The 27,580-nt window shown below is 36.2% G+C and overlaps 1 protein-coding gene and 1 long non-coding RNA gene across 3 annotated transcripts; one reads left to right on the forward strand and one right to left on the reverse strand.

The window, feature by feature from the left end:
- Window positions 1-397: 397 nt before the first annotated feature.
- On the reverse strand, window positions 398-21,152 carry impg1b (interphotoreceptor matrix proteoglycan 1b). Of its 2 annotated transcripts, XM_053237560.1 has the most exons (18): window positions 20,978-21,152; window positions 20,579-20,859; window positions 15,287-15,499; window positions 14,521-14,687; window positions 14,388-14,416; window positions 13,569-13,600; window positions 13,440-13,483; window positions 13,221-13,349; window positions 12,675-12,733; window positions 11,400-11,905; window positions 10,501-11,201; window positions 9,440-9,529; window positions 5,902-6,106; window positions 5,597-5,807; window positions 4,638-4,823; window positions 4,341-4,530; window positions 3,354-3,437; window positions 398-1,097 (listed from the first exon to the last, which is right to left on the reverse strand). In XM_053237560.1, exons 2-18 carry the CDS (start codon window positions 20,643-20,645, stop codon window positions 1,011-1,013), a joined length of 3,000 nt encoding a protein of 999 aa, XP_053093535.1. In that variant the 5' UTR covers window positions 20,646-20,859; window positions 20,978-21,152; the 3' UTR covers window positions 398-1,010. The 2 variants fall into 2 exon arrangements, with proteins under 2 accessions (XP_053093535.1, XP_026790132.3); XM_026934331.3 differs by having other exon boundaries at window positions 20,579-21,152.
- Window positions 21,111-27,016, forward strand: LOC117598255 (uncharacterized). The gene is made up of 3 exons (XR_008302529.1): window positions 21,111-21,202; window positions 22,415-22,759; window positions 25,885-27,016. It is a non-coding gene; the product is annotated as an uncharacterized LOC117598255 (long non-coding RNA).
- The last annotated feature ends 564 nt before the right edge of the window (window positions 27,017-27,580 follow it).

Genomic DNA, 27,580 nt, shown 5'->3' on the forward strand with positions numbered 1-27,580 from the left:
ATATTTGTGAGCTATCAAGATGTGGTTCTCAATACAAATCATTTATTGTGAAATCTCTGCTGTTGGTAGGCTTTCAGTGACATATTTGTTAATGTGCAAATTAATGAACACTTTTGTGTCTGCAAGTAGTTTCATTACATTTGAAATCACGAAGCTGCTTTTGTTAAAATGGATTTTAAAAACATTCATAGTGTGGAGGTGACAGAAGTCCATTACCATCTAAAGAACATGTAGTCTTTACTCAGACCCGATGTGTAGTTGCCCACAATTTTTGATTGCTTATAAATTTTCAGTCTGACTTATGTGTCCTCTATTAGAATGTTTTCAGTGACACAATAGACTTAAAATACTTGACTCCAGTGGTTTTGTTGGATTTGAATAAATCCATTCCCTACAAAAATGTTTGTTCTGTGCGTGCATATTTTACACCTGCTGGTTGGTGGAAATGTGATGATTTGAAGAAAAAAAAAATATTCATGAGGTACATAAACCACAAGTCAGATCTGTAACACAAGCAATTCATTGGTGTGGAAGCTGTTTTTTTATTTTATTATTTTTTGTTCTCTTCTCTGTAAAAGTGTATAATAAAGTAAAATAATCCTTATCCTGTATGTTTTTATCAGGGGTCAGCACAAATTATCGATGAGAAATGTTTCCTTGCAAAAGCCAGACTTTTTTTTCTAGTACAAGTTTATTAGATCTAAGATCATTATCAGAATCTAATTAAAAATGCAGAAGCTGATATGGCTTTAAAAAAAAACTAAAATGGAACACTGTTTGGACACTGGAGATATACTAGTGTCTAAACAATATAGTCTATAGCAATAATGATACCACCAAATGTATCCATTTGTAAATAAATACCTCACTGTGAGGGAAAAAGAACCTTTAACAAGGGTACATCTTGACACATTACAAGTCACAAACAATGATTTCTCTGCTTCCTATTGCTCCGATAGTGACCTTTGCTGCCAATTTGAGCTCAGACGTTTTGACTGGCCATGAAATTGTCATAACACAGTCACTTCAATCCCATCACTGTCAGATCCTCTCAGAAGACAACATGATGTCCTGTGTTCATTAGACAGTCTCCATGTCTGGGGAAAAAAAGATTGAGAATAACACTTACACAATTCATGACTTTTTATGAATTGAAGTAGGACTGAATGTACTTAACAGCATCATGTCATAGATATATAGTATACAGCCAAAATTGCAGACAGCTCAGCCTTTCCACTCAAAGTTTTATCTGGCTCCTCTGGTGTGATCTGCTTTTGTACTGCATTAACAGCTTTTCCAACTGGATCTGATTTGTTAATGTAAACCATTAGATAAGATCTGATCACATTTTTGGAGCATTCATGCAGAAGGGCAGTTTGTTCAACTCAGAATTCCTACTCGTAAAGTTGGGAAGGTCTCCGTGACCCTGAGTTCAGCTTGTGACATCAAATCAACATGGCTGCTCACAGCATCAATGGTAAACCAAGTAGGAATTCTTTACTTTTAAATGAGTTATACTGTATATACAGTTAGTTGGCTAGCTTGTTGGTAGCAAAAGACAAACATGGAGGCAAACACGTTTTTCTTCCATTTTGTAGCTTGAACACATGGAGGTTGAAAATAAAGTAATTGTGACTTCACACTTCCATGTTAAGCATTAGAAGGCCATAGACATGCACAATACAACTGTCTGAAATATGTCTATTTGATCAAACTATGTTGGTCAAAAATGAGACAAGTTATTATTTTATTAAAGCAAGAAGTGTCTGAATATGCTGTATCTGTTCACTGAGAATGGAACAGAGGTTATCTTTCCCTTGTCTTGAATATACACTCATGGAGCACTTTATTATGAATTCTATAATAATAATACTGGGAAGAGCCTCCCTTTGCTCCTCCCTCTCAAAACCACCTCAATTGTTCATGTCATGAATTCCACAAGAAGTTGGAAACATTTCTTTGAGATTCCAAGTTGACATAATTGCATCACGCAATTCCTGCAGATTTTTTTAGGTGCACTTTTCATGCTATGAATCTCCCATTCTACCACATCCCAAAGGTGTTCTATTGGATTCAGATCCGGTGACTGGAAAGGTCAGTGAAGAACACTGAACTCATTGTCATGTTCATGAAACCAGTTTGAGATGACTTTTGCTTTGTGACATGGTGCATTATCATGCTGGAAGTAGCCATTAGAAGATGAGTAAATTCTGGCCATGAAGGGATGCACATGGTCAGCAACAATACTCAAATAGGCTGTGGCATTCAAGCAATGATTGATTGGTATTAACAGCCCAAAGTGTGCCAAGAAAACATTCCCCACACCATTACACCACCTCCACCAGCCTGGACTGTTGACACAAAGCAGGTTGGGTCCATGGATTCATGCTCTTGGTACCAAATTCTGACCCAACCATTTGTGTGCCTCAGCAGAAATTGAGATTCATCAGATCAGGCTACATTTTTCCATTTTTCCATTTTCCATCAGGCTACATTTTTGCAGTTTTGGTGAGCCTGTGGCCACTGCAGTGTCAGCCTTCTGCCACATTTGCCACATGATTGTGTCTGATTAGATAATTGCATGCAGGAGTAGGTGTACAGGTGTTCCTAATAAAGTGTTCAGTGAGTGTAAATCCTTCTACTTAGCCTTTTCTCGCAAATCTTGAAGAAGATGAACTAATAGTTTGCGAGTCAGTTAGCCAGCTATTTCAGCTGTACTAACGTCATGTAATAATTTATCTGGATCATCTGGATCATGTTGTAAGCTTCTAAATGAGTATGAATTTATATACTGAGGTCACACAGTTAGTAGCTTGTGGTCACAAGATGCCAAAGTCATGGTCATTAATTGTAGTGTTAGTGAGTATGTACTGTCATTTTGGATTCCGTAGTGAATATACACGCAAGACCAGTCCATGGTGGCAGTTCGTCAGAAAAATAGTGAAAATAGTGAAAATAGTGAAAAATAGTGTTTGTGGTGTTCCTTTGTGCAACTGTTCTCGGAGGTGTTCACTGGATGCTGGTCAATGTTTCAAGTGTTTACCACCTCCTAGTGTACGGACATCATGACATCCTGGCACCTCCCATCGACATTTAAACTATGGAAACAGTTGTCTTTTCTATGTCATTTTGATTGAAATACTTATAAGAATTTTGCAGTTGAATGGTTTGGTAATAGGTTGTTGAGAGTCAGAAGTTTTAATGGTATGAAACTAAAATATGCAGAGCTGAGTTCTCCTGCAGCAGGCCTATAAAACAATATTCTAACCCTCTTTTTGCCACTTTTTGATCTCCACAACTGTATATAATCGAATAACAGAGACGTGTATTTACTTAGGAAAACTGGAGCTTACCTCGACATGTGGTATGCAGTGGTGGAAACCAACTATTTCTGATACTAACTTTTCTGACCTTGTTGTATACAGTTTCCTGGGAATCTGTGAACATAATCATAAGCCGCCATTACACAGTTAGCGTATATATATTAATAGACAAACTGGAAAGTAATTTTACTGGCTACAAAAACGAGAAACATGTCTAGACAGACATGACATGCTGCATCAGAGCTGCTGCTTATCATTTGTAGATGTAGGGTCAGATCTAAATGGAAGCAAAGATGCAAGACATGCACTTTAAATGTATTATAGCACTTCATGTTATGCCAAATTAAGGTTTGATTAGTTTTGTAGGTTCATTAAGGACAATGATTTTATTGCAACAAAATAATAACTTTAAAAAAACATGCATTATAATCGTCCCTTGCATCCGATAGTGCTCATGGTGTCACTAAAACTACTGGTAAGGACACAGTGGAGTATAATAATGCAGGAAATGTCTCTTCTGAAAGCCAAGGACAGTCAAGACCTGGTAATATTTCATTTCCTGTTCATTCTGCCTTAATTAGTTATCCTCCTACAAACATCTGGATATCTAATAAGCGCACTTTGAATTGCAGTCAGAAAAGCTCACTTACTGTGCTGTCAATGCTTGAACAAAACTGCACAATGATATAATTTGTTTGAGAATTGTTCGAATTTGCTTAGAATTTGCAGAATTTGCTTCTACAAGTTCTTCTGAGAAATAGCGTTACATATTTATCTTCAGCCTACTGGTGTATTAGACATTTCTGTCTTTAAAATTACTTTAAATTACTGGTTATAATATATTAACTAGCATAGAGATTGTATGGTGTGAACATCAGCATAGCGACAGCTTTAAGCCATGTCCTGAGTGAGTTAATTTAAGATAAAAGAAAATTCAGTAATTAGTGCAGCTCTTGAGCTGTTTAGTAGTAAGACGTAGTTATCTAGTTAAGACACCTTTTGAGCTGTGCAATTTACCTCAATGCTAAGGTGCATGTTTTCCAATGAATAAAATGAGCCCTGGTCAGAGGGTTGAGATGAGCCAGAGTCAGAGTCAGTGATTGTGGGAGAGCTGGTGCTGGACACATGAGTCAAGATACCATCATCATTCTCAAAGATTGGATTCACTCTCATAATTCCCTCCATAGACAGGGGAGAGTGAGAATGCCTGTAATGCACAGGAGAAGAGATTTAACACCAAAATGAAAGAACAAGGACAGGCCACACCAGTGCAATAAATAATTATAGACAGACCAACGGAGAGCTTGTTCTTACACTAGTCTCACTGTCTTTCTGGTCCGTATACACTTCCTGTTAATCAACATTAACAGGCCTATCACAGCACACACCACTGTGAGACTTCCCATCAGACAGAGTACAAATAGGAATGGGTCGACTGGGACAGACACCAGCTCACTGCAGTGCTCTCCGTGATAGTACCAATATTTACCTGCAGGACATCTAGAAACAGTTTGTGTTAGACCTGTTAGAGTCAAACAAGGAAACAGTAACAGTAAAGCTACATGCGTCATTCAGTAACCAGATTTCTTTTTTTAGTAATGTCACTACTGCTCATGACTGGAGGTGGGGGGCTCTAAACCTTACTCAGGTAAAAGTACTCTTACTTAATAATCTAATGACTCAAGTAAAAATAATAACAAGTAACGGTTCTCATCCAAATCTTCTCAAATAATAAAAGTAAACAAAAATATTCAGCTAGAGCATTGCTTGTTACACAGAACCTAAATTTCAGAACCAAATTACATTTTTAACAGAACAATATTTGGAATGGTTTGAGTTTTGTAACATGTACAATACTTAATTTTGTATTTTGTGTATGATATAAAATATTTCATAAATTTTTTGTTGGTTGGTTGAAGCACCCTTGATGGAGATTTTCTTAACCATTTACATGCATTGAATAACCAAATTTACTGGGCTAAAATCCAGGAGGCTTTATCAGAGGTCATAATATCAGAGGACAATCTTAATCCGATTTTACATGACCACATGAATAATCTGATTACTACTAAATAATGACTGGATTTTCCTGTGACTGTAAATGCACTCTAGGATGATTGCTACTCTATTGTGACTTTTTTTCCTCAAACAGTAACTACTACATTTTTATCACTGAACTTCAGCCCAATGGACTAGCTCTACTTGATAAAGTAAAAGAAAGATATTATTTTTTAAAAAGCATTTTCAGAACCTTGATCAGAGTTTTGAGGTACCTGCAGCTGGCTCCATGTCCTGGTATGTTCTCACATAGTCCCCCATTGAGACAATAGTTGGGTTGGAGGTTACAGATGCTCTGACATGGCAGGCCATCCACTGTGCTGTAGCCAGCATCACACAGACACTCAGCCTCAGTGGTCAGTATGTTCACCACACAGTGAGAAAACTCATTACAATCCATGTACTTGCATGGATCACCACGATCAGCTGGAGAGGAGAAGAAGGTGGATCATTGCCTTTGTATTGATGCCTTTAGCCATGTAAGATTTATTGGTAATGCAGAGATGCGCCACTTCCTTACCTGACTGGGTGTCAGTTTCACTATCCGTTCTCTTTGAGGCAGTATTATTAAAGTCATCAAGAGTGCCGTGTACAGCCTTGGTGATATTATCCACCACTGGCTTGGCTAACTTCATCTTGTTGTTTACTACCACACTGCCATTTCTGAAGTTGAGGATGTGTAGCTCCTTAAATCCGGTTAGATTGGATTGTAGAAATTGGAGCAACTGAAGGAATGAACATAGCAAATCTGTCAGCGGCATCATGGATCAACTCTATATACACTTGAATATATTACAGTCTATCATTTTACTAAAATTGGCAACAAATAATCATTCTTTGATTTTTCTGTGAGCTAAAAAGAAGTTAATTATCATATGACTGATTAGTAATTTCATGCTTGGAGATAAAGTGTAATGTTTTTTGTCAGTTGGTACAAAAAAACCCTAAGCAATTATTGTAGGTGTTTGCATTTGATTAGTATTTCTGCCTCATTCTGTCTACAGCTCTCTTGTGTGAAAATGAGGTGCTGGAAGGGGATGGATTTACACCAGTGCAAACGAGTTTGCATTCCTGCCTACAGAGAACTAGAGACTAATTTTAGCTATTGTACTTTTGAGACCTTTTGTTCCTCAAAATATATCACTCGTTGACCACTTTGATTCTGTATCATGGGTGGAAAAAGTACTGAGAAATTATACTTAACTGGAAGTATAGGTAATGTGCAATTTTTTTTTTCAATTTTGTCAATTGAAAGTGGAAATATCCAGCCACAAATGCACTCAAGTGAATGTAATAATGCTGCTACTTTTAATCTACTCAAGTATTAAAATAGTAAAAAGTAAATGTTTTTAACGGAATGAAATTAAGGTTTAATTCTTTTCTTTTTTTCAAAAAAAAAAAAAATTATTTCCCTCTGGGATTAATATAGTGATCTATCTATCTATCTATCTATCTATCTATCTATCTATTTATCTTTTCTGAAACTGTTATAATCACCTATGCAATTTTCCCTGACAACATCATTTATTCTCTGTAAATTTTCTACGTTTAGTAAGTTTTGACTACGTAGTTTGCTAATGAACTAATCAGAAAAAAATAACCAATATACTGTATATATCCAATCAATATTAACTATTAGCTAGAATTTGACTTGCTGCCTAGCCAATTATATAAGAGAAGAAGAGGCCTTCATGATTTGTACTGAGTACTTTGAATGTCTAAATAAAAATGTAAGGAGATAAAAGTTTTGTTTTTCTTGGAAATGTAATTATGTAAGAGTAAGTAGTCAATTATAATAATACTCAAGTAAATTATAAATACCCCAGAATAATACATGAGTATACAGTTGTAACCAAGTACAATTGAGTACAAACATTTTCCATCCCTGTTTGCAGTATGATTAGTGAATCTGAATGTTAGTGATTAGTGACAATTAGCGAGGAAGAGCAGAGAATGGACATTGCTTGGCACATAGAAAATAGAAGAGAGTAGGAAAAAAAGTAAGAAATCAAGCAAAAACACATCAAATTGGTGTCTCTGTATTGCCCATCACATCTTTGCAAGTAATCTATTGTACCTTTTTCTTATAAGCTCTAGAGTAAACCAATAATACCACCAAGCTATGAGAAACTTATGAGTTCTAACTATTTTGCCTCTCTAGATCAGTCTTTCAAAGGCAAAGAACCATGCTGCACAGGAGGAGCTCTCCCATACAGAGCACCCTATGCTTCCCAGCCTGCCTAGATTATTTATGTATTATGGTCTCAGAAAACCTTCTTCTACATATTTAGATTTGCATTTCATATAGTCAGCTTTAATCTCCACACATCAGTATCCAAAACATGACACAGTGACACTACTTTGGTAACCCTTTAAACTAGGAATGTCTTTCTACTTGGACAGATTGCAGATATGATATTAGTTGACTGAAGATATGATGTCTACTGATGTACATGATGCATCTTGGTCTCAGAAAATGTACTGCAATGCAGTAACTTTTTCATTCATTCTTTCATTCATTCATTCACACACATTTGCACATTCATTCATACATTAAGATAATTTTAGTATAGGCAATCCATTGATCGGCATGGTTTTGGAAGGTCAAAGGAGACCAGAGAAAGCCACATAGACCAGGGGAGAATATACAAAACTTTGCTCGGAATTGAACCAGAGACCCTTAGAGCTACACCACCAGTACCTTTTTGTCAGGACTTTTTGAGAGTAATACTCAAATACACACCGTAATTATTATTCAGACTTGTTCACTGTAATTAGTCTCATTATGTCTCACTAGTCAATGTACTTTATACTTAATTGTGTCCTTTGGTTGCAAAAGTCATAGTTTTTCTTGCTTCTTCTTCGTCAGGTCCTCTAGATGACTTCTGGTGTTTTCTGCATAACTTTTGCCTTCAAGTGTCTGAATAATGAATTGCCTGGACAGAGTTTCTGCCTGTGCTTATATTATGGATTATAACTAAAAGTCTCTAAGCTTGAATTTGACAGCCTCTGGCTCTCATATGATACACGAGTAAAGGAATCCAGAGTCTTCTATAGCCGTTAGATTCTGCTAGTAATTATCTTTATGCCCCAAAATCCAGAAATGCATTTGTGAATCTGAAATTAACTTTGCTGCTGTCCAATATAGTTTAACATCTGACCACTTTTACATTTTACACTTCACACAATCAGCCTTTAATTTCACAACCCACTACCCAGAACACAATACTGTATCACAGTATCACTAATAACCCTTTAAAACTGGGAATGAAATTTGTGTCTGTCTACTAGAGTAGATTGTATTATAGTACTTGACACATTCTAGTATCATTAAGAGGAAGCAAAAGCATACACTCACAAAAACTCATTACAGTATGCTCATCTAGTGTCAACACTGCATAATGCTTGGTTATTTTTCCATAAATCTATATTATATGGCCAAAAGTATGTAGACACCTGACCATCACACCCATACGTGGATCCTTCCCACACTGTTGCCACAAAGCTGGAATCACACAGTTATACAGAATGTCTTCATATGCTGTAGATTCAAGATTTGATTCACGAATTGTAAGAGAAAATACTGCATTCAAGACCAGAACGTCATTAGCTAAATTAAAGAGTAGTAGTTCCTGTGGTCTAGTTTTCCATTGGCTTTTCTGCTATGGCCTTTATCAGATTTGAGATTTTCTTGAAATATACAATGGCACTGCACTTTGATCAAAATTTGATGGATGGAATCTCTGAAGAAGAAACAGCAAAGAGCACACAATACAGAGAGACACCACTAAAAAAAAAAAAAAATTCTTCAGGTATAGAACAAAAAGAAAGCATAATAGGGGTTAGAGAAAGCACAATATTTGACATTAGGCATGTTTTTTTTTTAGTTTTGTTGTTACAATTTTGCTGTTTAAATTTGTTGTAACTTTAGTAGCTTTTATTAATGGTAACTAATCAACAATTAAATCAGTACAGTTAGTTAGTCTCAAATAAGGTTAGGTTACTTACAATTAGTAATAGTGAATATGAGATAAATGACTCTCAAAGTTTACTGATACCGGTATTGAAGCTAATGTCCGCTGTTCCTTCTCAGTTTGTTTACTGGAAGACTCTGGGTTTGGCAGGTTACCGGATTCAGAAGTTTGTCTCTGAAAATTTGATAAAATATGAATGTAATCTTTGCAAAAAATTTGTGCTTCTGAACCTAGTCATGAAGGGCCTTCACTTAATCCACATGTTTATTCTATTTAATCATCCGCCAGTTCTGCAATGAAATCATAACTAAATTGTATGTTTTAGGATATGGATATATAGGGCTATGGGACAACCCTATAGGGACAACCTGAAGGCCTGGACTTTGATCATTTGTTTTCAGCTGTAACTCTTCAGGTGACATTAAAGTAAAGCAGAAAAATTACAGAAAACAAACCTGACCTTAAAAAATATTATATTTAAATATTTTGCACCTATAAGCTTTTAATGCCCACCGACCATGCATAAAAGACCATTTAATTGCTGCCTTGTAACAGTTTTTCCCCATTTATTGTTTTCCATGTATTATGTTTTATTTATTGCATTTATAGTGATATTTATTATTATTGTTTAGGTGTATAAACCAATATCCCCCTCATGTTACTTATACATGCTTACACACATACATACTCAAGCATTTTTTATTGATGAATGCATACATGTATCCACATTCACACAGGCATGCATGTACATGTATGCACACATACACTCGTACATATACACAATGACATATACATATATACATGCTATTCAACCATTTCTGTAATTATTTTCTTTGTTGTTGTTGTTGTTACGATATTTATTGTTATTACTGGTTTATAATTTTGATGTAGTTGTATTATTTTCTATACGTTCATTTAGTGTTTTCAATAACTGTGAAAATTTGACATTGTTTAGGTAGAGGCTTTAAATAAGCCCTCATGGGTTTTTGCCTCTCCCTGCACTGTATATTTGTAATCTTAATACTTTCTTTTTGTTTATATTTTTAATAATAAAAGAAAATAAAAGAAATGCCCATTGTGCAAACACAAAAATATGTGAATTAGTTGTATAGACAATGAAAACTGAAAAAAGTGAGACTACCTACTAGTTCAAGGAATGTGTTCTCCAGAGACGTATATCCAGGTGAGCTCCTATTTAAGAGATCCTCTGAAAAGAGCATGTTGGTAATCTGTACACTAAAGAACACCCCAACGTCTTTGTCTAGAGAGGGGACTGAGGATTGTGGATTGTCTGTCTCAGATGGCAAGCCCTTAATAAAGTCCTGATTGTCACATGCTTTAGTCTGATGAGAGGAATGGGTTTGGATAGACTGTCCTTCCTTATCAAGGAAATTTCCAGGTAGGGCTGGAGGTGAAGAGGGTAAGTCTACAGAAGGTACAGTTTGAGGGATTGAGGCAGACTGCATATGCTGGATGGTACCTTCAGTCCTGGGTACTAACGAGAACCTTATTAACTCCATGGGTTCATTTGTGCTAGGTACCTCAGAGCTCCCTGTAAAACTGCTGGGCTCAGGAGTTTTGGAAATGTCATCCATAGCCCCAGTGGTATCGCCTGCTATGTCCTCTGCTTTAGGCACTTCAGTTGGGGTAAAGTATATTTCTTCTTTAAATGAAGCTTCTGATATAACACTTAACCTCTCTGAATACTGATTTGTAGTAGATGCTCTCATAGCTTTAATGGAGTTCAAGTTCGGTGAGCTGGGCATGGCAGCAATTTCATTTCCAAGAGCCTGTTCCACTTCAGACACCTTTAATGGGGAATCCAGTGTAGTGTTCCTCTTATATCCTTCAAAACAAAGCAATGTTATAAGACAGTGGCTCTCAACATACATCAGATTGTGTACAGTGAAAAATCGAAGTAATGTACTTTTTTAAAAAAGTTTGCATTTAATAAATGGTTTAATTTGTTTGATGGTATAGGAGAAAGACTATTGTGTCCTGCTGTTGTATTGTAGTTTTATTTTAGACATAAACAGTGCATTACCTTCAACCTTAGATATTAGATTTTGCTCCTCAGCTTCCTTTAGCTTGGGGCCACCACTTGGTTCAGGTGGAGATGGCTCACTAATGGTCACCAATGTAGTTACAGTAGGCAAATGCTTACATGTTTCCTGTGTAGGAAATGTGCTCTCTATTGCCTCCTCATCCCTCCCTTGAGTTCCATTAGGAACTGCTTCTTCCTCTGAGTTGTTAATTGACTCAGTAGTCTCCTCAGAGATGGCCACTGCTTCTTGCTTACTAATAACCCCAGGTGGATGTCTTGGTTTGTCTTTTGGTAGGTCTTTTAAATGATTTTGTGTAGTTGGTTCGAAGCTGAGAGAACAAATATCCAAAGGCAGGGATGTATCCTCCCTCAGGGCCTTTAATACCATGTCCTTCAGGGCTATTTCTGTGCCAGATTCTCCAACTGTCCCTGAGGGCCCTATTCCTGTAGAGTCTACTTCTGTCTCAAACACCACTGCATAGCGCACTGCAACACTTCCAGGACTCCTGGAGAAAATTGTTGGTTCATTCATTTATTCATTCATTCATTCATCCATCCATCCATCCATCCATTCATTCATTCATTCATTCATTCATTCATTTATCTTTAGTACTGTTACTATCAACTCTATAATTATTATATACACCTCTATTTTAGAATTGCTACAAAACATCACAAAATCATCAGAAAAAATAGAGTGACAAGTTCTGCAGGCTATGGAGGAGGTGAATATTACAACTTTGTTAGTAAAAAAAGACTGGAGGCAGTTATGAAGGCAAAGGGTAGATATGTTACTGGAGTACATTTACAGTACATCACATTTAGAAAAGGAAATGCTTTTGGACTGACATTTTCCTCCTCTTAATATCTTAACATACTCTGCTTTCAAGAGCATCTGCAAAATGTCTCATTGCTAATGATTTTTTTTTAATGTTGTCATCAGAGAATGTGTTTGCACTTGACTGTATATTTACAATAATGACAAGTCTGCCAACTTAGACTGGACAATAACCATCCATGTACATATTACACATTACTTTACTGCAGTTTAAATAGTGGCTATTGCAGAGTTAGCATGCAGTCCATTATAACTATGTAGAGAAGAATTAGCTCAGTTGGTCACTTTATAAACATTGCATAATTGGAGCACAGGGCTTCAGAGCACAGTTTGCTCTGTGACATCTCTAACAGAAAGAGAAAAGAAAGAGCACTATTAATCCAAAAGTGGAATTTTCATGATCAGTGGAAAGTAATTTCTGGATGGATCCTACTCACGGAATTCCCAGCAGTCGAATCTCCTTAAAACCAGGAAGTTTGTTAAAAATTTGCAGCATCTGCAAAGGTACAAACAGCATCTCCTCAAGACTCAGATGCAGAAATGCAACAACAAACTTTAAACCAATACTTTAAACCAAAAAGAAGTATTATAGCATAACCATAACCTAAGCATAGAAACTTGGCATACTGAACTGTATATAATCTTTTATAATGTGTTGTTTTTCAGTAGACAGTCTATCTAGAAAAGAAGTAGATGCTATGACTGCATTATATTTATTTCTACAAATCTCTAGTTTGCCTATTTCCCAGAAGGTTTTGACGTCTTTACTGTGAGCTCCTTTCCAGTTCCAAGCTTGTTTTGTATTTAGCAACACCATGCCCTTGTAGTCACAGGAATAAATCACAAGTGTCACAAAGCATGTTGAATTATGAGCCAATTACTGTAAACTAACAGAGATGACTGGAGGAAGTTATCTATGGAAAACACAACTCACTGTTTGAGACACAGCAAATTGATGCAAAACGCTAGAATTTTGACCTCACCTGTTCATGAAGACTGTGGGGGGCATCCTGATATTGCAAACTGTCAGGGTCTCTCTGTAGCTGCCTGTAGTCTGGGTCCTTCACAGTCACACTGAACTCTATTATGTGCTGTACAGCTGAGACCTTGGTCTTCAGGCAATCAAAAATCAGGTTACAGTTCATTTAAAATTTATGTTAACCACTATTTATACTTTTAAAGCACAATGGCAAAGTTCATACCTTTTCAGAATCCAGGGCAACTTTCTCTTCAGGAATTTCTGAACCTGAAATTTCCATACTTATTAATTAATTAATACCATTACCAGATATGAAATGTCAGATAATGTTCTACAAATAAGTTGGGCATACATTTCTTGCCTGGTACAGATGTGGCCATGGCACTGAAAAAAAAAAATAAATAAAAAAACATCAACACATTTATGAAGATATTATAGAATTATGGTTTCGGTTCTTTCATTTCATCTCATGTGGTTCATTTGGACAAGAATAGTCTGAAAAGGGGCTTTTCTGGTTCCGTGGTTACAAACAGTATACTCTTGAAATGGTCTTTCAGTTTCAATTAACCTTTTAAAATTAAGCTCCATCTTCACATCCTAACTAAAGTTAGACCTACAAATGACATACACTGTTTGTACTGTATATATTACAGTTTAGTACCTTTTCATGGACAGTCTACTAGAGGGTTGATTCTTTTGTCCAAAAATATATACAAATATTCATCCATGCAACCTTCAAGATTCTGAATGCTTATGGCCAGAGAAGTGTACAGCTCCCCCCATCCACCCCCCCAACATGGGCCATGGAGCTTCTGAGGCGGGGATCAGTGTTAAAATATGATTGAATTTGAATGGGGGTTTGCCTTTTTTGACCTTTTTTTCTTCTTTTTGGGTTAGTAGAACGACCTACACAATCTTCCCCACCCTTTTTCCCACCTGGCTACACCTGTTACTTTTATTAATTATCTGGTTTAGTGAATTTGCTAAGCACATTTATATAGAATTGATATCAAAGTTTTAAAATATCTAAGATGCCATTATTTTAAACAGAGCAGGTGAGAGACTGATGTTGAGCAATGCCATAAAATATATTGGGCTTAACAAACTGTATGTTATTCTTTGAAGAGTTTGAGAGCAATGCTACATGTATCTATATATGTTGCATACTTACTCCTCTTGGTTATCTTCAATGTTCACTCTCTGTGGATAACACAAAGAACTAATACAATACATATTATGCATTTATTTGGTATCAAATATTTTAGGTGTTAATACATGGTTGATATCTACTAGAATATCCTCACCTTGGCCACCATGTCAAGGTGTTCCTGGGTGCTGCTGAAATTATGGGCCAAGTCCTCCACACAAAGTGAGTCTGTTTGGCAGGCATGGACCCACTGCTGGAACTCTGTAGTATCAGGTACTCTGTCCAAGAAAATTTGGAAGGCTTCCCATACAGCTTCCTGGCAGACTATTTAATATCAAAGACATGGTATGCAAAACCATCATTATAGTCTGTACTGTACATTTAATATACCATCAGTATACAAACAGCATTATATATTATAAATTATTATATAATATATTATTATTATAATATATAATATTATACAAATATTATATATTATATACATCATATATAAAATTCTTATGAGGTTTTGTCTATTTGCCTAATAATAACAATGCCACCATTATTTAAATAATTAATAATTAATAAAAAATAATTAATAATTAATAAAAAATAAATAATAATTTAAATAATTACCACCCTTTGTTATACTCCAGCATTTGTTTCTTACTGTATACTTAACTCTGACCTAAAAGAATATCAAATTTAAAAAAATCTAAAAGGCATAAAAGTGACGAAGATCAACTCATTAAAAATCTACTTTTAACTCTCTTGGTTCTCGGCGGCAGTTCTGGCCTTGGTTAATGCAGCTTCCTGTCCCGGAAGGCTTCTGATGACAGGCATGCTAAATATGATTTATGAAGGGATGCTCTGTTGGAGACAAATTTAGCCCTAACTTTTGGTCCTGTCCCTCTCTTAGCTTGCATTGTGTGATGTCCAACCTCTCAGTTTGTAGTATGATTTGTGGCTGGCGATGATCTCTGCCATGTTCTCCTGAGGACATGCTTTGACCCCTGTACTGAATAGTGCTGATCTCTTCACTCGAGGCCTATTCAGGATAAATGAATCTTGGACAGCTGACAGATGCCTGGCTGTTCGTAAGGCCTCGTAGAAATGCTTGTCTCTTTTCTCTGTTAAATGGTCTCTACTGAGGTCTGAAGACAAGAAAAAAACTTGTTTCAATTCAGTTCAGTTACATTTTATTTGAATATAGCTTTTAATAATAGACATAGTCACAAAGCAGCTGGACAGAAATCTGTATGTTGATTTATATTTAGATCCTTAATGAGCAAGCCAGAGGCGACAGTGGTGAGGACGTACTCCCTGAGATGACATTAAGAAGAAATCTTGAGAGGAACCAGACTCAAAAAGGGACCCATCCTCTTCTGAGTGACACCCAATAGTGTTTTTAAAAATCATTACTTCTATAATCATATACTATCAAGTCAAACAGTAATATGTGTGTTTAAAGGATGTTCAGTATGAGTGTTATAGTCTTTATGATTAAAACAGCAGTTCTTATGTACAAATAGTCAGTATCCAGGTGAGATTTTTCACTGAAAAAAGGGTAAAAGGGCATAAATTGTTTTTGAGAAGTGAAAACCATTAAGGTATACATGTGGGAACCATCCACAACCCTACAATTTTTAATTGTGTCTTTCTATAACAATGGTTTGATAAAAATGAAAGTGGGTTCTATGATTAGTTGTAATTTGAGTTTCTGTAATTACATTCATGAGTCCCATGATTGTTACGTAGATGTTATGTTCATTTGATAGAAAGAGGTTCTTTAAGATTTGCAGGATGCTTAATCAAAGCATGTCAACATGCTTAAATGATGTTTAGTATATTCAGTGGGAAGATATGGTCAGGGTATAAATCTGTGTTGGACTGGAAGTTGTTATGAGGAGACTGTTAGTGAACTGTAAAAATACATTGCCATTAATGTAAATGGAGACTAGTGATATATGCACCACATAGCAGTAGCATTCTACTGTTTGATTACTGATCTGATTAGCAAGCAAATGCAATAATTGATGCCAATAAATTATGATATGCATTTTGTGCTAATATAGTTCTGCCAAAATCTTGCTAGCAGTAATTCTCCAAATTAGGTCATAGCTTATTTCTTCTGTGAAACAAAATCCATTCTTGGCCGTCTTTCACCTCTCATGGTGGTACCATGTTGTTTAGTCATTAATGGAACAGTCCATTCATTCAGAACTGGGTCTCTCTAGTGCTGCATTATAATATCAGCTGCCAAACTTCAGAGACCTTTTTAAGACATTAAGCCCTGCTTAATGAAAGGCACATTAAGCTCTGTGCTTACTACCATTAGAGTGAGACCAGTTACAGACATATTAATGTTAAAATGTCATTTTAAATCTTAATTCACTACATGAGATCTACTGACATTGAGGAAACTGAGTAATGTGATTTTGACTTTCATAAACCCGACTTGTTAAGCCAAAGTGGAAGCCCTCTCCGCAAAATCACTACAAAGATTTTTTTCCCTTGAGGGTTTTTGCTCTCTAATGGCTAAGACAGCATGCTTGTGAATGTGGCAGTGGTTTGTACAGTGTAAAAAAACACCAGAAAGCTGTTGTTCTCATATTTGGTTCTGAGCTAAAGAGTATCTCTGTTTGACCAAAACAAAGTGGAGTAAGCTCAGAGGTGAAGCCTGGCCAACGAACTTATTTCATGCCACTTATTTACTTTATGGTGCCAATAAGGTCACAGTCCCCATGTCTTTACATCTATGCTCATATATTTAGAAAGCTAACCAGGCTTGAACTTGTACCACAGTTTATTAAATTTGTTATGGCCTATATAGCAATATAGCAGAGGTCATCAGCTGGTGAACTGTGGTCTGGATGTGGACCCAGTAAGGTATCTCAGCAAACTGAACTGTATACTTGCAAAAAAAAAAAAAAAAAAAAAAAAAAAAAAAATCCTCTAGCACCCTAGTGAAAAGAAAGTAGACTTTATTGTATTTGTAATATATTTCCTGTTTCAATAGTACATTGCAAATATACTAACAAAAATTTTTAAATATATAAAATATATATATTTATATATATATATAAATATATATAATATATAAAAAGTGTATTACCACCATGCTTTTACCTATTTTTACCATACAACTTTTAACACACTTTAAAATAATTGTAATTTAGTATATTTTCTAAAAATATGTTTTACAAAAATATACTTGAATTGAAAGTTTTGTTTATTTTTTTAAAAGTGTATTTATTTGCACTTTATGTAAATATATTTTAGTATTATTTTTAACTGTGTGCTGAAAATGTCCATTGTAACAATGCATTGAAAGTTTACTTTCAAAGTACATTATTAAATAACCTGAAGTTGTAGTATACTTTAAGTTGAATTTTGGAGTAATTTTTAAGTGGACTTCTTCATGCTTGCAATTCACTTCATTACTGCTTTCAGAAAGTAATAAAACATATGATAAATGCGTTGAAAGCCCATTTAAAACATTTTTAAATAAAGTGTATGCACTGCACAAAAGGCTACACTTGTAATTGTGATGTAAGTATTTTAATAAATTTATACAATGTCACAGAGAGGTCCAATGTATAAACATCAATCCATGACTCATTTTATACCAACAGCACACCATACGAACACAAGAAAATGTGTTCTACAGGAAAGTAACCTTTTATCGAATTTGTTTTTGAAATGTTTCAGATGAATTTTGGGCGAAATGAGCAATTAAATTAGCATTAGCCGATGCTATTTTGCTTAGCTCACTATCAGTGCTGTGGCTGAAGCTTACAGAGTGCTAACAGTTAGCCTACTAGCTAATCCGATAGACTTAATATTGTTCGGGGAACTTAGTTGGCTTGGTATTGCTAACTTCATAGAGCTAGCTATTTATAAAGGCAGCGTTGCAGTTTACACACTTGGTAGTTGATGTTTAACTGTTTGTGCTCTTGTCTGATGGGATTTGTGCATTTTTTTAAAGTTGCTATTCACACTTCTTGTTTTTGACAGCGAGGCCGCGAATTAGCCATCATCTCTGTCTCCAGTTAGCTTAGCCTGTTAGCTAGCTAGCTAGTCGTGTGTGAGAGAGAGAGAGAGAGAGACGTTGTTAAAGTTCGGTGCTGTGCCTCGAGATGCCCCCGATGTTGGAAAAGGGTACGACGGAGATTTCAGGGAAAAGAAGAGGCAGAAACTTGTGAACAACCCGACAAAAAGTTTTACTTCCAACGGCAACAGTAACAATTGTTGGTCAGTGATGAGGAGCACGGTAAGTGACGGGTGGTAGCAGGCCCGGGTTGGCTAATCGGGAGCAGCGGGAGGATTCCCGGGGGGCGGGTCTGTGTTTGACCGCGAGGGCCGGTGTTCTCATGCCACTGGGTTGAAATATAGGTATCTGTTATTGAAGTTACATGTTATTTATTGTAATTGACCCTGACAAGAAGTGCATTAAGCATTGGGGGAAAAAAAATTAGCATATTTTTACTCAAAAATAATATATTTATGGTATATTGCTTGTGTGTTTTGAAGACACTCTTAATTAATTTGAAAGTACACTTTAATATCACTAATCAAGCATGCAATTATCTTACACAGGCATATACATAATTATACTTAAGTATACTTGAAGTTGTTCCAATTTAGCACATAAAAGTACACTAAATACACTTAAAGTTATGCTTTACTACAATTTAATTTAATTACAATATACTTAGCACAAAATTAGTTGTTCCAAAATAGCACGCTTCAAGTTAACTAATCATTAACACACTTAAAGTATACTGGCAATTAGTCAGGTTGCAAGTATACTTAGCATATTGTTTTTTTCACTAGGGCAGAGCCGGTAAAATGTATAAAGAAATTGGTCATGGTTCAGCAGCGACCAATTCTAGTTTTCTAGTTTTCTAAACATGATCAGACAATCAGACCAGAGACTACCTACAGGGCTGGAACTAGGTCAGAAAGAGGAGAGTTTTCACAGACAGTCATCCTAGATTTTCCATTTTATTTATCCTCTCTGGTCTGATTAGCGAGCTGACAAGATGGCTAGTTTAACAAAATCTCATCACAGAAGTATGGACTTATTTTTCCTGTTTCAAAAGAAGTCTCATCTGTCCAGAGTCCATGATGCTAGTCAAAAGTGGTAAGGTGAAGCAGTACTATGAAACAAAACACAACCACTTCAAATCATTTTATATACTGTAAATATATATATATATATATATATATAGGCATAAACAAATCGATATTGGTTAAGAATTAAAAGGTATCTGTTGTTAGTATCTCATCTGGATCTTTGTAAGCACAGAATTTTATGTAACTGGACCATTACAAATTTTAATTGAATACCCTTGCCATAGCCACCCTTGTGTTAAATGTCCTTAATCCCTGGGAATGCTGTGACGGTCCCATAGTACAGCTACAAGCCAGAAAAGATTAGTGTCTCACACAGCTACAAACAAATAGCCTTTTGTTTTACTCTGCTAATGAATACAATGCCCAAACATAATGGCAGAACCATGCAAGCATAAGAAATTAGTTTGAAATGTACTATAAAAGGTTCTGCGTCATATTGTACCAGTTTGACTTAAAGAATAGCTGCTTATATTGTAAACGTAAGTCTTATATTGTATTGTAAACCAAATGCTTAGTATAAGGGCTACTACCATTAAGTGTTTGTTGTGTTTTTGGTGAAAAGTCTTTTTAAGTCAATTTAAGTTAAAATGCATTTCTCTATATTCTGAATATTTATGTCCTTAAACACCCTGCTTATTATTCAATTATTCATCTTAAAGCACATTATTCAGTAATGATTATGAATTATTCAATATTTACTGTGAGACTAATAGAAAAAGTATGTAGTTAGGAGATGATTGAATGTCTGGACAGGTCCTGGGGTCAACTTATTAAATTAGCCATATGCCATGATTTTCACTATGTGAGATGGAGTGTCTGTGAAAGGAGCCAAAAGCAATGTTTAAATCATCATAAAGATCACAACATGCATATTGTACCCTGGAAGGAAAGGGGAGAAAGCTATATGGTTAGGCACAGGAAGGGTGATAACAGTAGGATATGTAATAAATGTTTTGAGAACTCAGCACTATATATTTTATGGACTGGGAGCACAGTTCCCAAGCTTATATTAAAGTTTGCGACAGGGTGCAAATAAGCCAAGCAAACACCATTCTGCAAACAGCTTTACACCTTGCTCCTGACTGCTAGCTTACCTTTGATTCTGCTGGCTTGGAGGGTAAACAAGAACAACGTGAGCAATAGTCCTTTTTTCAAGGCCATTGTGCAGGTCTCTGTTTTTTTTAGAGTCAAAGCCAGTTATGGATGTAGCGACTTATCTTAAATCCACTGAGTGACAAATTAACATTTCCACAAACACTGTGTCAAGGTTTTTCCATGGAAGGTGTTGTTTGAGGGAAAGCTGATTGATGAATGCAGATTCCTGGGTGAAGATTTGATCCTTGAGGGCAGCAGAGTGTGTAAGTCCTGGCACAGGCTGTAAAAAAGAGTGTGAGTGAATGTAGCCATTTGTGTGTGGAAGATGGATGAGAAGAAGTGATAAGGTTAAAAATATAGACTCTTGTTTGGAAGTCATCTGTGTACCACCCACTCACTCCTAATCATGCTGGATTGCATGTGGCAGACTATCTTCATCCTCTTAGTGTCCTTCTCAAAGATCTATAAGCAAGGCACTTTCAGTCCTAACCAGTGAGTGCAAGCTCTCCTGCCTCTCTTGTTTTGTTTGTCTTCCTCTTTCCAGCACTCGCTTCAAAGCAGCCCATGCAACAAACGTTCTGCTGTATGCCAAACTCCCAAACTCTGCTGGCTGCCAAGAGGAGGTGAGATCTCTGTGTCATGTGACAGTGTGCTGTCTTTCTGATAAAGACTGGACATTAGATGTGCGTGTGTGTGTATACTGTTTTCTTTTTGCTGCTCTTATGAATATTTAAACAAGCCTTTGCTGCATAATTCTATTACTCAGCTGGCTATAAATCAAATATATTCCTGATATTTTTGTTCATATTTGATTGACATTCACACAGAATTCAAATGCTTTATGGGTCCATTTTGTACATTAATACATTTATATTATGCATTTTACATTACATGATACAGCCTTCAATGAATATAGAACATGATGATTGAATATGTGAAATATTTAATATGTTTGGTAATGTCTTGGTAAAAAAATGTAACTAAACATTACTTTAACAGAGCAATTTTAATCCCTATTTAACCCCTTAAAGCTTCTGCATATTATTCAGTACCTTCTATGAATTATTCAGTAACTACAGTGAAATACTTTGAAAAGTAGTTACAAGAGTGAGGAGTATAAAGTCTGGACCTGCCAGTGAATCCTAAGAATTGAAGAGGTTATTCTTGTTTATGGTGAAAGTAAAGCTGATTAGCAATCAAGCACTTTCCTGTTTATTATGAACAACCCACTAGATCCTATCTTTCACCATGGCCATGATTTCACACAGCAAATGAAGGTCAGCATAATGGTGTGCTCACCCTGATGTGCTGGTCAGCATGTAGGTTGCACCAAGCCTGCTTTTCTTCCTGTTGTTCCCAGTGCTCATTAGTTAGCATTAATGAATAGAGTTAAAGGCCTTAGCCAACCTAAAAGGAGCAGCTCTATCCGAGTGAGCATCATGCACAATGAATGAAAACCCATGACAACATGAAGTGCATTAGCTCATTGGCAAATCCCTCCATCCAGCACGAGATTGCTTGAATTCCACTGCACAGTAGGAGGTTCAAAACCTCTGCCTAGAATGGCAAGACTCCCTGTGGGCCTAATTTGCTTATCAAAATGGCAAAGCCTATTAGGACGTCACTCTAAAATGCATTGTTCATTGTGTCTGCTTTGGTGATTTTTTATTCCAGCTATCTGGCAGAATTATGAAACACCTATCTGTAACACCTCAAGCACAGTGTATGTTGCAGTGTCATTTGGTCAAAGTCATGTCAAAGTCATGAAAAGGCTCTTCACTGACCTTGAATTGTTTTGCTGCTGTTGAGACTTGATGTTTGAGCTCTTCTCCTAGACCCAAGCATTGGCTAATCAAAGGGTCGGCTCCAACAGTAGCGTGAATGATTCTGATGGAGACGCTCCTGAGACAGAGAGAGCGAGAGAGAGAATGCTGAATAAGCTGATGAGGTGAGAAAATTTAAATATGGATCTTATATTAAATGCAATTTTTTTATGTTTTACTGAAAGGTTTGTTCCTGATGTTGCTCAGAGACTATTTTTTTTTTTTATGTTTTACTGAAAGGTTTGTTCCCGATGTTGCTCAGAGACTATTTAGCAAGAACCTCAGCAATTTATAACATGATACTGCTAATATCAGCCTCCATCTTGGAATTTGCTCAACTCATTCTGAATAATTACGGTATGATAAAAATGATAATTTGCTGTTTAAATGTGGTTAATTGAATTAACTTTTTTTTTTTTTTTTTTTTTGAAATCTTTTATCTTTTTTTTATCTTTTTATCTGTATGATTTAGAAAACACTGGTGCATAGTACAGTGCATGGTTGCAACTCAGTACTGTTATTCAGCTTACATTTTTATTCCAGTTACCTTACAAGTTTGGGGAAAAAAGGTGAATTCACTGTAAGGATAATGGACAGCTCTAGCAGCAGGAATATACAGTAATTGTACGTAGTGCTCTTTTAAAAGGTCTCCCAATTCTAGTCCACACCAGCAGGTGATCTTTGTTATTGCAGTGCTTTTAGATGGAAAGTATTGACTCTGTTGGGCTTTATAAAGGCAACAGCTCATTAAATTCATTTTGTAATATATTCTTTAACCAGTAGATGAACGTTTAATTCATTACTAGGTAAGAATTAATGAAGAAAGAAAAAAAAGAACAGAAAAAAAGTTGAAATCTTTCATTGGATCTTTTTGAGTTGATGACTTTGGAGATTCACAAATGGGATGCTCTGAAAGCACCGGGGGTGTAGTAAATTACATTTCAAAACTTTGCTTGTCTTCCCAGATTGTAAAAGTTCTAATCTTTCCGTTCCTTTAGTGGATAACGAAAACTGTAAACTGTTTGTCTCTAAAGAGATTCTACAGAGGATTACATAACAACATATAATTACATTCTTGTCAATCAGAACTCAGTAATTTTCAGGCCGTGTTATAGCTTCTACCAATTAGAAGTTTAGTGTAGGCTCCTTAAACACTGTTATATGAGACAAAAGGACAGTGTAATTGCAATACTCTTTGGGAAAACTGCCTTCTACACTATATTCTGATCTATATTCTGTGAAACACTGCTGCTTTTACAAAATGCAATAAGCCATTTACACTCACAGTGACACACACAACAAAATAAAGCGTTTGCTGTACTGCTAGTGGCAGTGGAAAATCGCTTTAAGAGTGCAGTGTTAAAATGGTCACCCTGTCCAAAAGAGCCCGTGCTTTCACTGCCATCAGGAGTGTGTCACGGTCAAACAGCCTGGTGCTCACACTCACAGCATTGGACAATATGTGTGTCAGCCAGGGATGCTGTGGCTCAATTCAAGCAAACAGCCCAAATGGGTAAAGAGCCAGTTAAACAAACACAGTAATAAATGCAGTCAGGCTGCCTTGTTGTTGCATAGCTATGTGCCATAGCAAAACGGACATATGTGTTATCCAAAATGTCTGTGCTGCACCTGTCTTGCACTGACCCTTATATAAACATTACCTTAGAGAAAGGTGCTTAAATATCCTCTATATGCTTGAATGACACTGAATTAATTTGTGATTATTTCAGCACTGTTATACATTTGAGGTCAAATATTTACCTAGGCTAAAAAGATTTAAACTCATGTTTTACTCTTGTGTTAAGTCAAGAAGGGTATCTACTTTATTTTCAAGTTGCTTGGATTTTCCCATGGTATCAAAAGGCAAAAAGCCACTGTGTAGGCCCTTGGCCACAGTTAGCTCCTAATTATGACAACTGGCCAATCAGATTTCATTACTTTAATTTCTGGATTATTCCAGATTATTTATAGAGACAGGCAACTTGGTGTATGCAAACTTTTGACCCACTGGAATTCTGATATAGTGAAGTAAAGCTGAAATAGGTCTGTCTCTAATCGAGTTATTAATATTAAAATTACCTTGGACATGAACGAAGTAGATGTCCTAACTGACTTCTATCTATACCATAGAAATGTATGGTAACATGAAATGTGTGGAGTTTTGACAAACTGAGATTGAATATCTTTAGCCTAGGTGTTTGTAAACTTTTATTTACAACTGTAACAGTAGACAGAGATCAGTTCAGTCAAGAGTGACAGTAAGGATTGTGTTTGAAGAGTGACTTTTACCTCAGGTTAATAATAATAAAGTGATAACACATTCCAATTGTAGACTTACAATTATTTAAAATGTGGCAGTAATGTTGTTTTTCCATAAGTAGCTTAGGTTATAAAGAAGGTGTGTATTTGCTTGCTTATCAGCTAATTGAATATAAGGCCAACTAAGATCATATAGAAGACAACAGAGTTATGCAGGACTCTTACAATAGTTATGATGTAAATGTAGTCATTTCTGATAAGCTATAGACGTTTTCTCTTATTATATAAAATCGAATATCTTATTATGAAGCATGGAATGACTGCTGTACGGGCAGGACTTAAATTTGATTTATATCTATAAATATTTTAAATATCTAAAAAGATTTGACAGATTTCCTAGTCATATATCTAATTTGTACAATAAATACTTTTGTTCACATGGAGGTATTTCAACTCTATAACAAGTATTAGTATTGTAACCTAAATAACCCCATTGGTCATCATTGTGACTAAAAGTTTTTGATCCAGTAGACAGTAGATGATGGATCTATTACAGCTATTATATTGATAATTTCACAATTGTGGTGAAATTGTAACGCTTACAATTTTAACTATTTTTAACACTAAATCTAAGAAAACATGCAGTTTACCATTCAAAAAAGTGTTAACCCATCTCATGCTGCATTTTGCACTGAAATGCATAACAGTGTTGTAAATAACAGTATGTAGTTTATAGAATTAACAAATACACAAAATGTGGTTAGCCAGCATCCATACTAATGGTGTGATACCATTAAGGACATTCTAATGATTTACTTAAATGTTTTTTTAATTTTATTTATTTGTTTGTTTGTTTTACAAATTAATAATTTGCTTTATGTGTATAATTTGGGCAATAATCTTGTTCTTTCAAAGTGACATCATCAGTCAGTATCACAATATCATTGAAAATACAATCTTCAGGAAACTTGGATGATGCAACTTCCTGCTGAACGTGTGACTTGTTGAATATTCCAAATATTAGTGGTAAATGCGTTTGGGTAACAGGTCTGAGTGAATGTTGTGGGAAAGTAAAGAAAAAAAGACAATAAAATGTACATTTTTTCATAACCTATAATGGATGACTCATGGACAAGAACATTTTGGGCATGAGATAGTATATAAGTTTTCATACCACTGCTGTGAGGAAGACACTCAACTCGTTCTCTCCTTCCCTCCCTCAGACACTCATGTCTGCACTCAGATCTCAGCATGTCTGGCAGACATCTCATGGATTACAACTGTTGTTCATCCGAGGTGATTCATCCCCATGTCAGGATCTTGCGATCTCCCTGGACAACTCTCTGATCCTTCGGTTACTGCACGCACCTTGGGGTAACCATGGACAATCAGCTGTCCTTTTCTTCTCACATTGCTAATCTGACATGCTCATGTCGATTACTCCTATATAACATCAGAAGGATTCATCCATTTCTAGCCATTCAGGTGCTTGTTCAGCGCATTGTCATTTCATGACCAAGACTCCAACTCACTCCTGGCAGGTCTGTCTCTGAGCACCATTCAACCTCTGCAACAGATCCAGAATGCAGATGCACAACTGGGTTTCAACCTTCCTAAGTTCTAACACACCACCCCATTGCTACAATCCCTCCACTGGCTTCCTGCACCTGCCCAAATCCGATTTAAAACACTGATGCTTGCCGACAAAGCCAAAAATGGACCAGCACCCACTTACCTCAAAGCTCTTATCACATCCCTCACTGCACCACGCTCCCTCCAATCCTCTAAGACTGCTCGACTGGTTGCACCATCTTTCAAGGTACAAGGAAGGCATGCATCAAGACTCTTCTCTGTTCTGGCACTGGGGTGGTGGAATGAACTTCCCCTAGATGTACGAACAGCTGAGTCACTGGCTGTCTTCGAACGATGTCTAAAGAGCTACCTCTTCCTAAAGTACTTAAATTAGCACTTTAAAAAAATCTTTGTGTTGTCTGTGTGCTTTTTATTATTTTACCTCGCCAACAGAGTTTTTAGACTGACGGTATTCTTAGTCCGTGACCTAGTGAACCAAACATTAATGCAAAATAATCCAATATAATCCAAAATATTGTGAAGTATTTTGATGAATATATTTCAAGGTACAGTGTAGTTTGCCCTGTGATGGGTTGGCACCCCGTCCAGGGTGTCCCCCACCTTGTGCCCGAGTCCCCTGGGATAGGCTCCAGGCTCCTCGTGACCCTGTGTAGGATAAGCAGTACAGAAAATAGATGGACGGATAGGTACAGTGTAGTTATAGCGCACTGGGACAGGCATATTCCATCATATTCATATTTTATATTTCCTTTTAGGTCAAAAATACGGGTGCTGTATAATTAATTAAAAAAAATAAAAGAAATGAAAAAATTCCCTAAACTTGTTTTATTTGTTTGCTTTGTTTTTGCACTTGTGTTATTTGAGCGGGATGTTTGGTGAGAGCTGTTTATGTAGATTTGCTAATCCCTAAGAGTTGGCCTTGAGTCTAACAACCTGTCACACAGCGCTGAACCTTGAGCTGCTGTGCTGAGAGTCACAGAGCAGCAGTGCTGTGTGGAGAATGAAACAAGATAGCAGGATCTGCTCTGATAACAGGTGATTAGCACCAGAGGTGCTGAAAAAGAACCTGTTTGGAAGAACAGAAGGTGACAGATGAGTGGAGCGAATCAGTGTCACTAACAGCACCTACAGCGTGAGAGAGTAGCATGATATTAAAGATGAAAAATAACCTTATTATTTCTCCTCTCTTTTTAGAATACCAAAGGTGATGAGTGTGATTGGGTGTTTTGTGTCATTGTGTTCATTGTTGACATCTTAAAAGCCAAGGCTTAGAAAATATATATTTTAATGATGACAGCAAAATTTTGAGTGAAATCTCAGTATATC

Source organism: Pangasianodon hypophthalmus, chromosome 10, assembly GCF_027358585.1.
Source record: "Pangasianodon hypophthalmus isolate fPanHyp1 chromosome 10, fPanHyp1.pri, whole genome shotgun sequence".
Classification (NCBI taxonomy): Eukaryota; Metazoa; Chordata; class Actinopteri; order Siluriformes; family Pangasiidae; genus Pangasianodon; species Pangasianodon hypophthalmus.

Bases quoted from the DNA above. Each gene is read 5' to 3' on its own strand.
- impg1b (XM_053237560.1), bottom strand. From the start codon at position 20,645: ATGGCCTTGAAAAAAGGACTATTGCTCACGTTGTTCTTGTTTACCCTC. The intron at 15,500-20,578 runs GTAAGCTAGCAG...TCTTGTCTTCAG, and splicing joins CCAAGCCAGCAGAATCAAAG to ACCTCAGTAGAGACCATTTA. The intron at 4,824-5,596 runs GTACCTCAAAAC...AACTGTTTCTAG, and splicing joins GGACATGGAGCCAGCTGCAG to ATGTCCTGCAGGTAAATATT.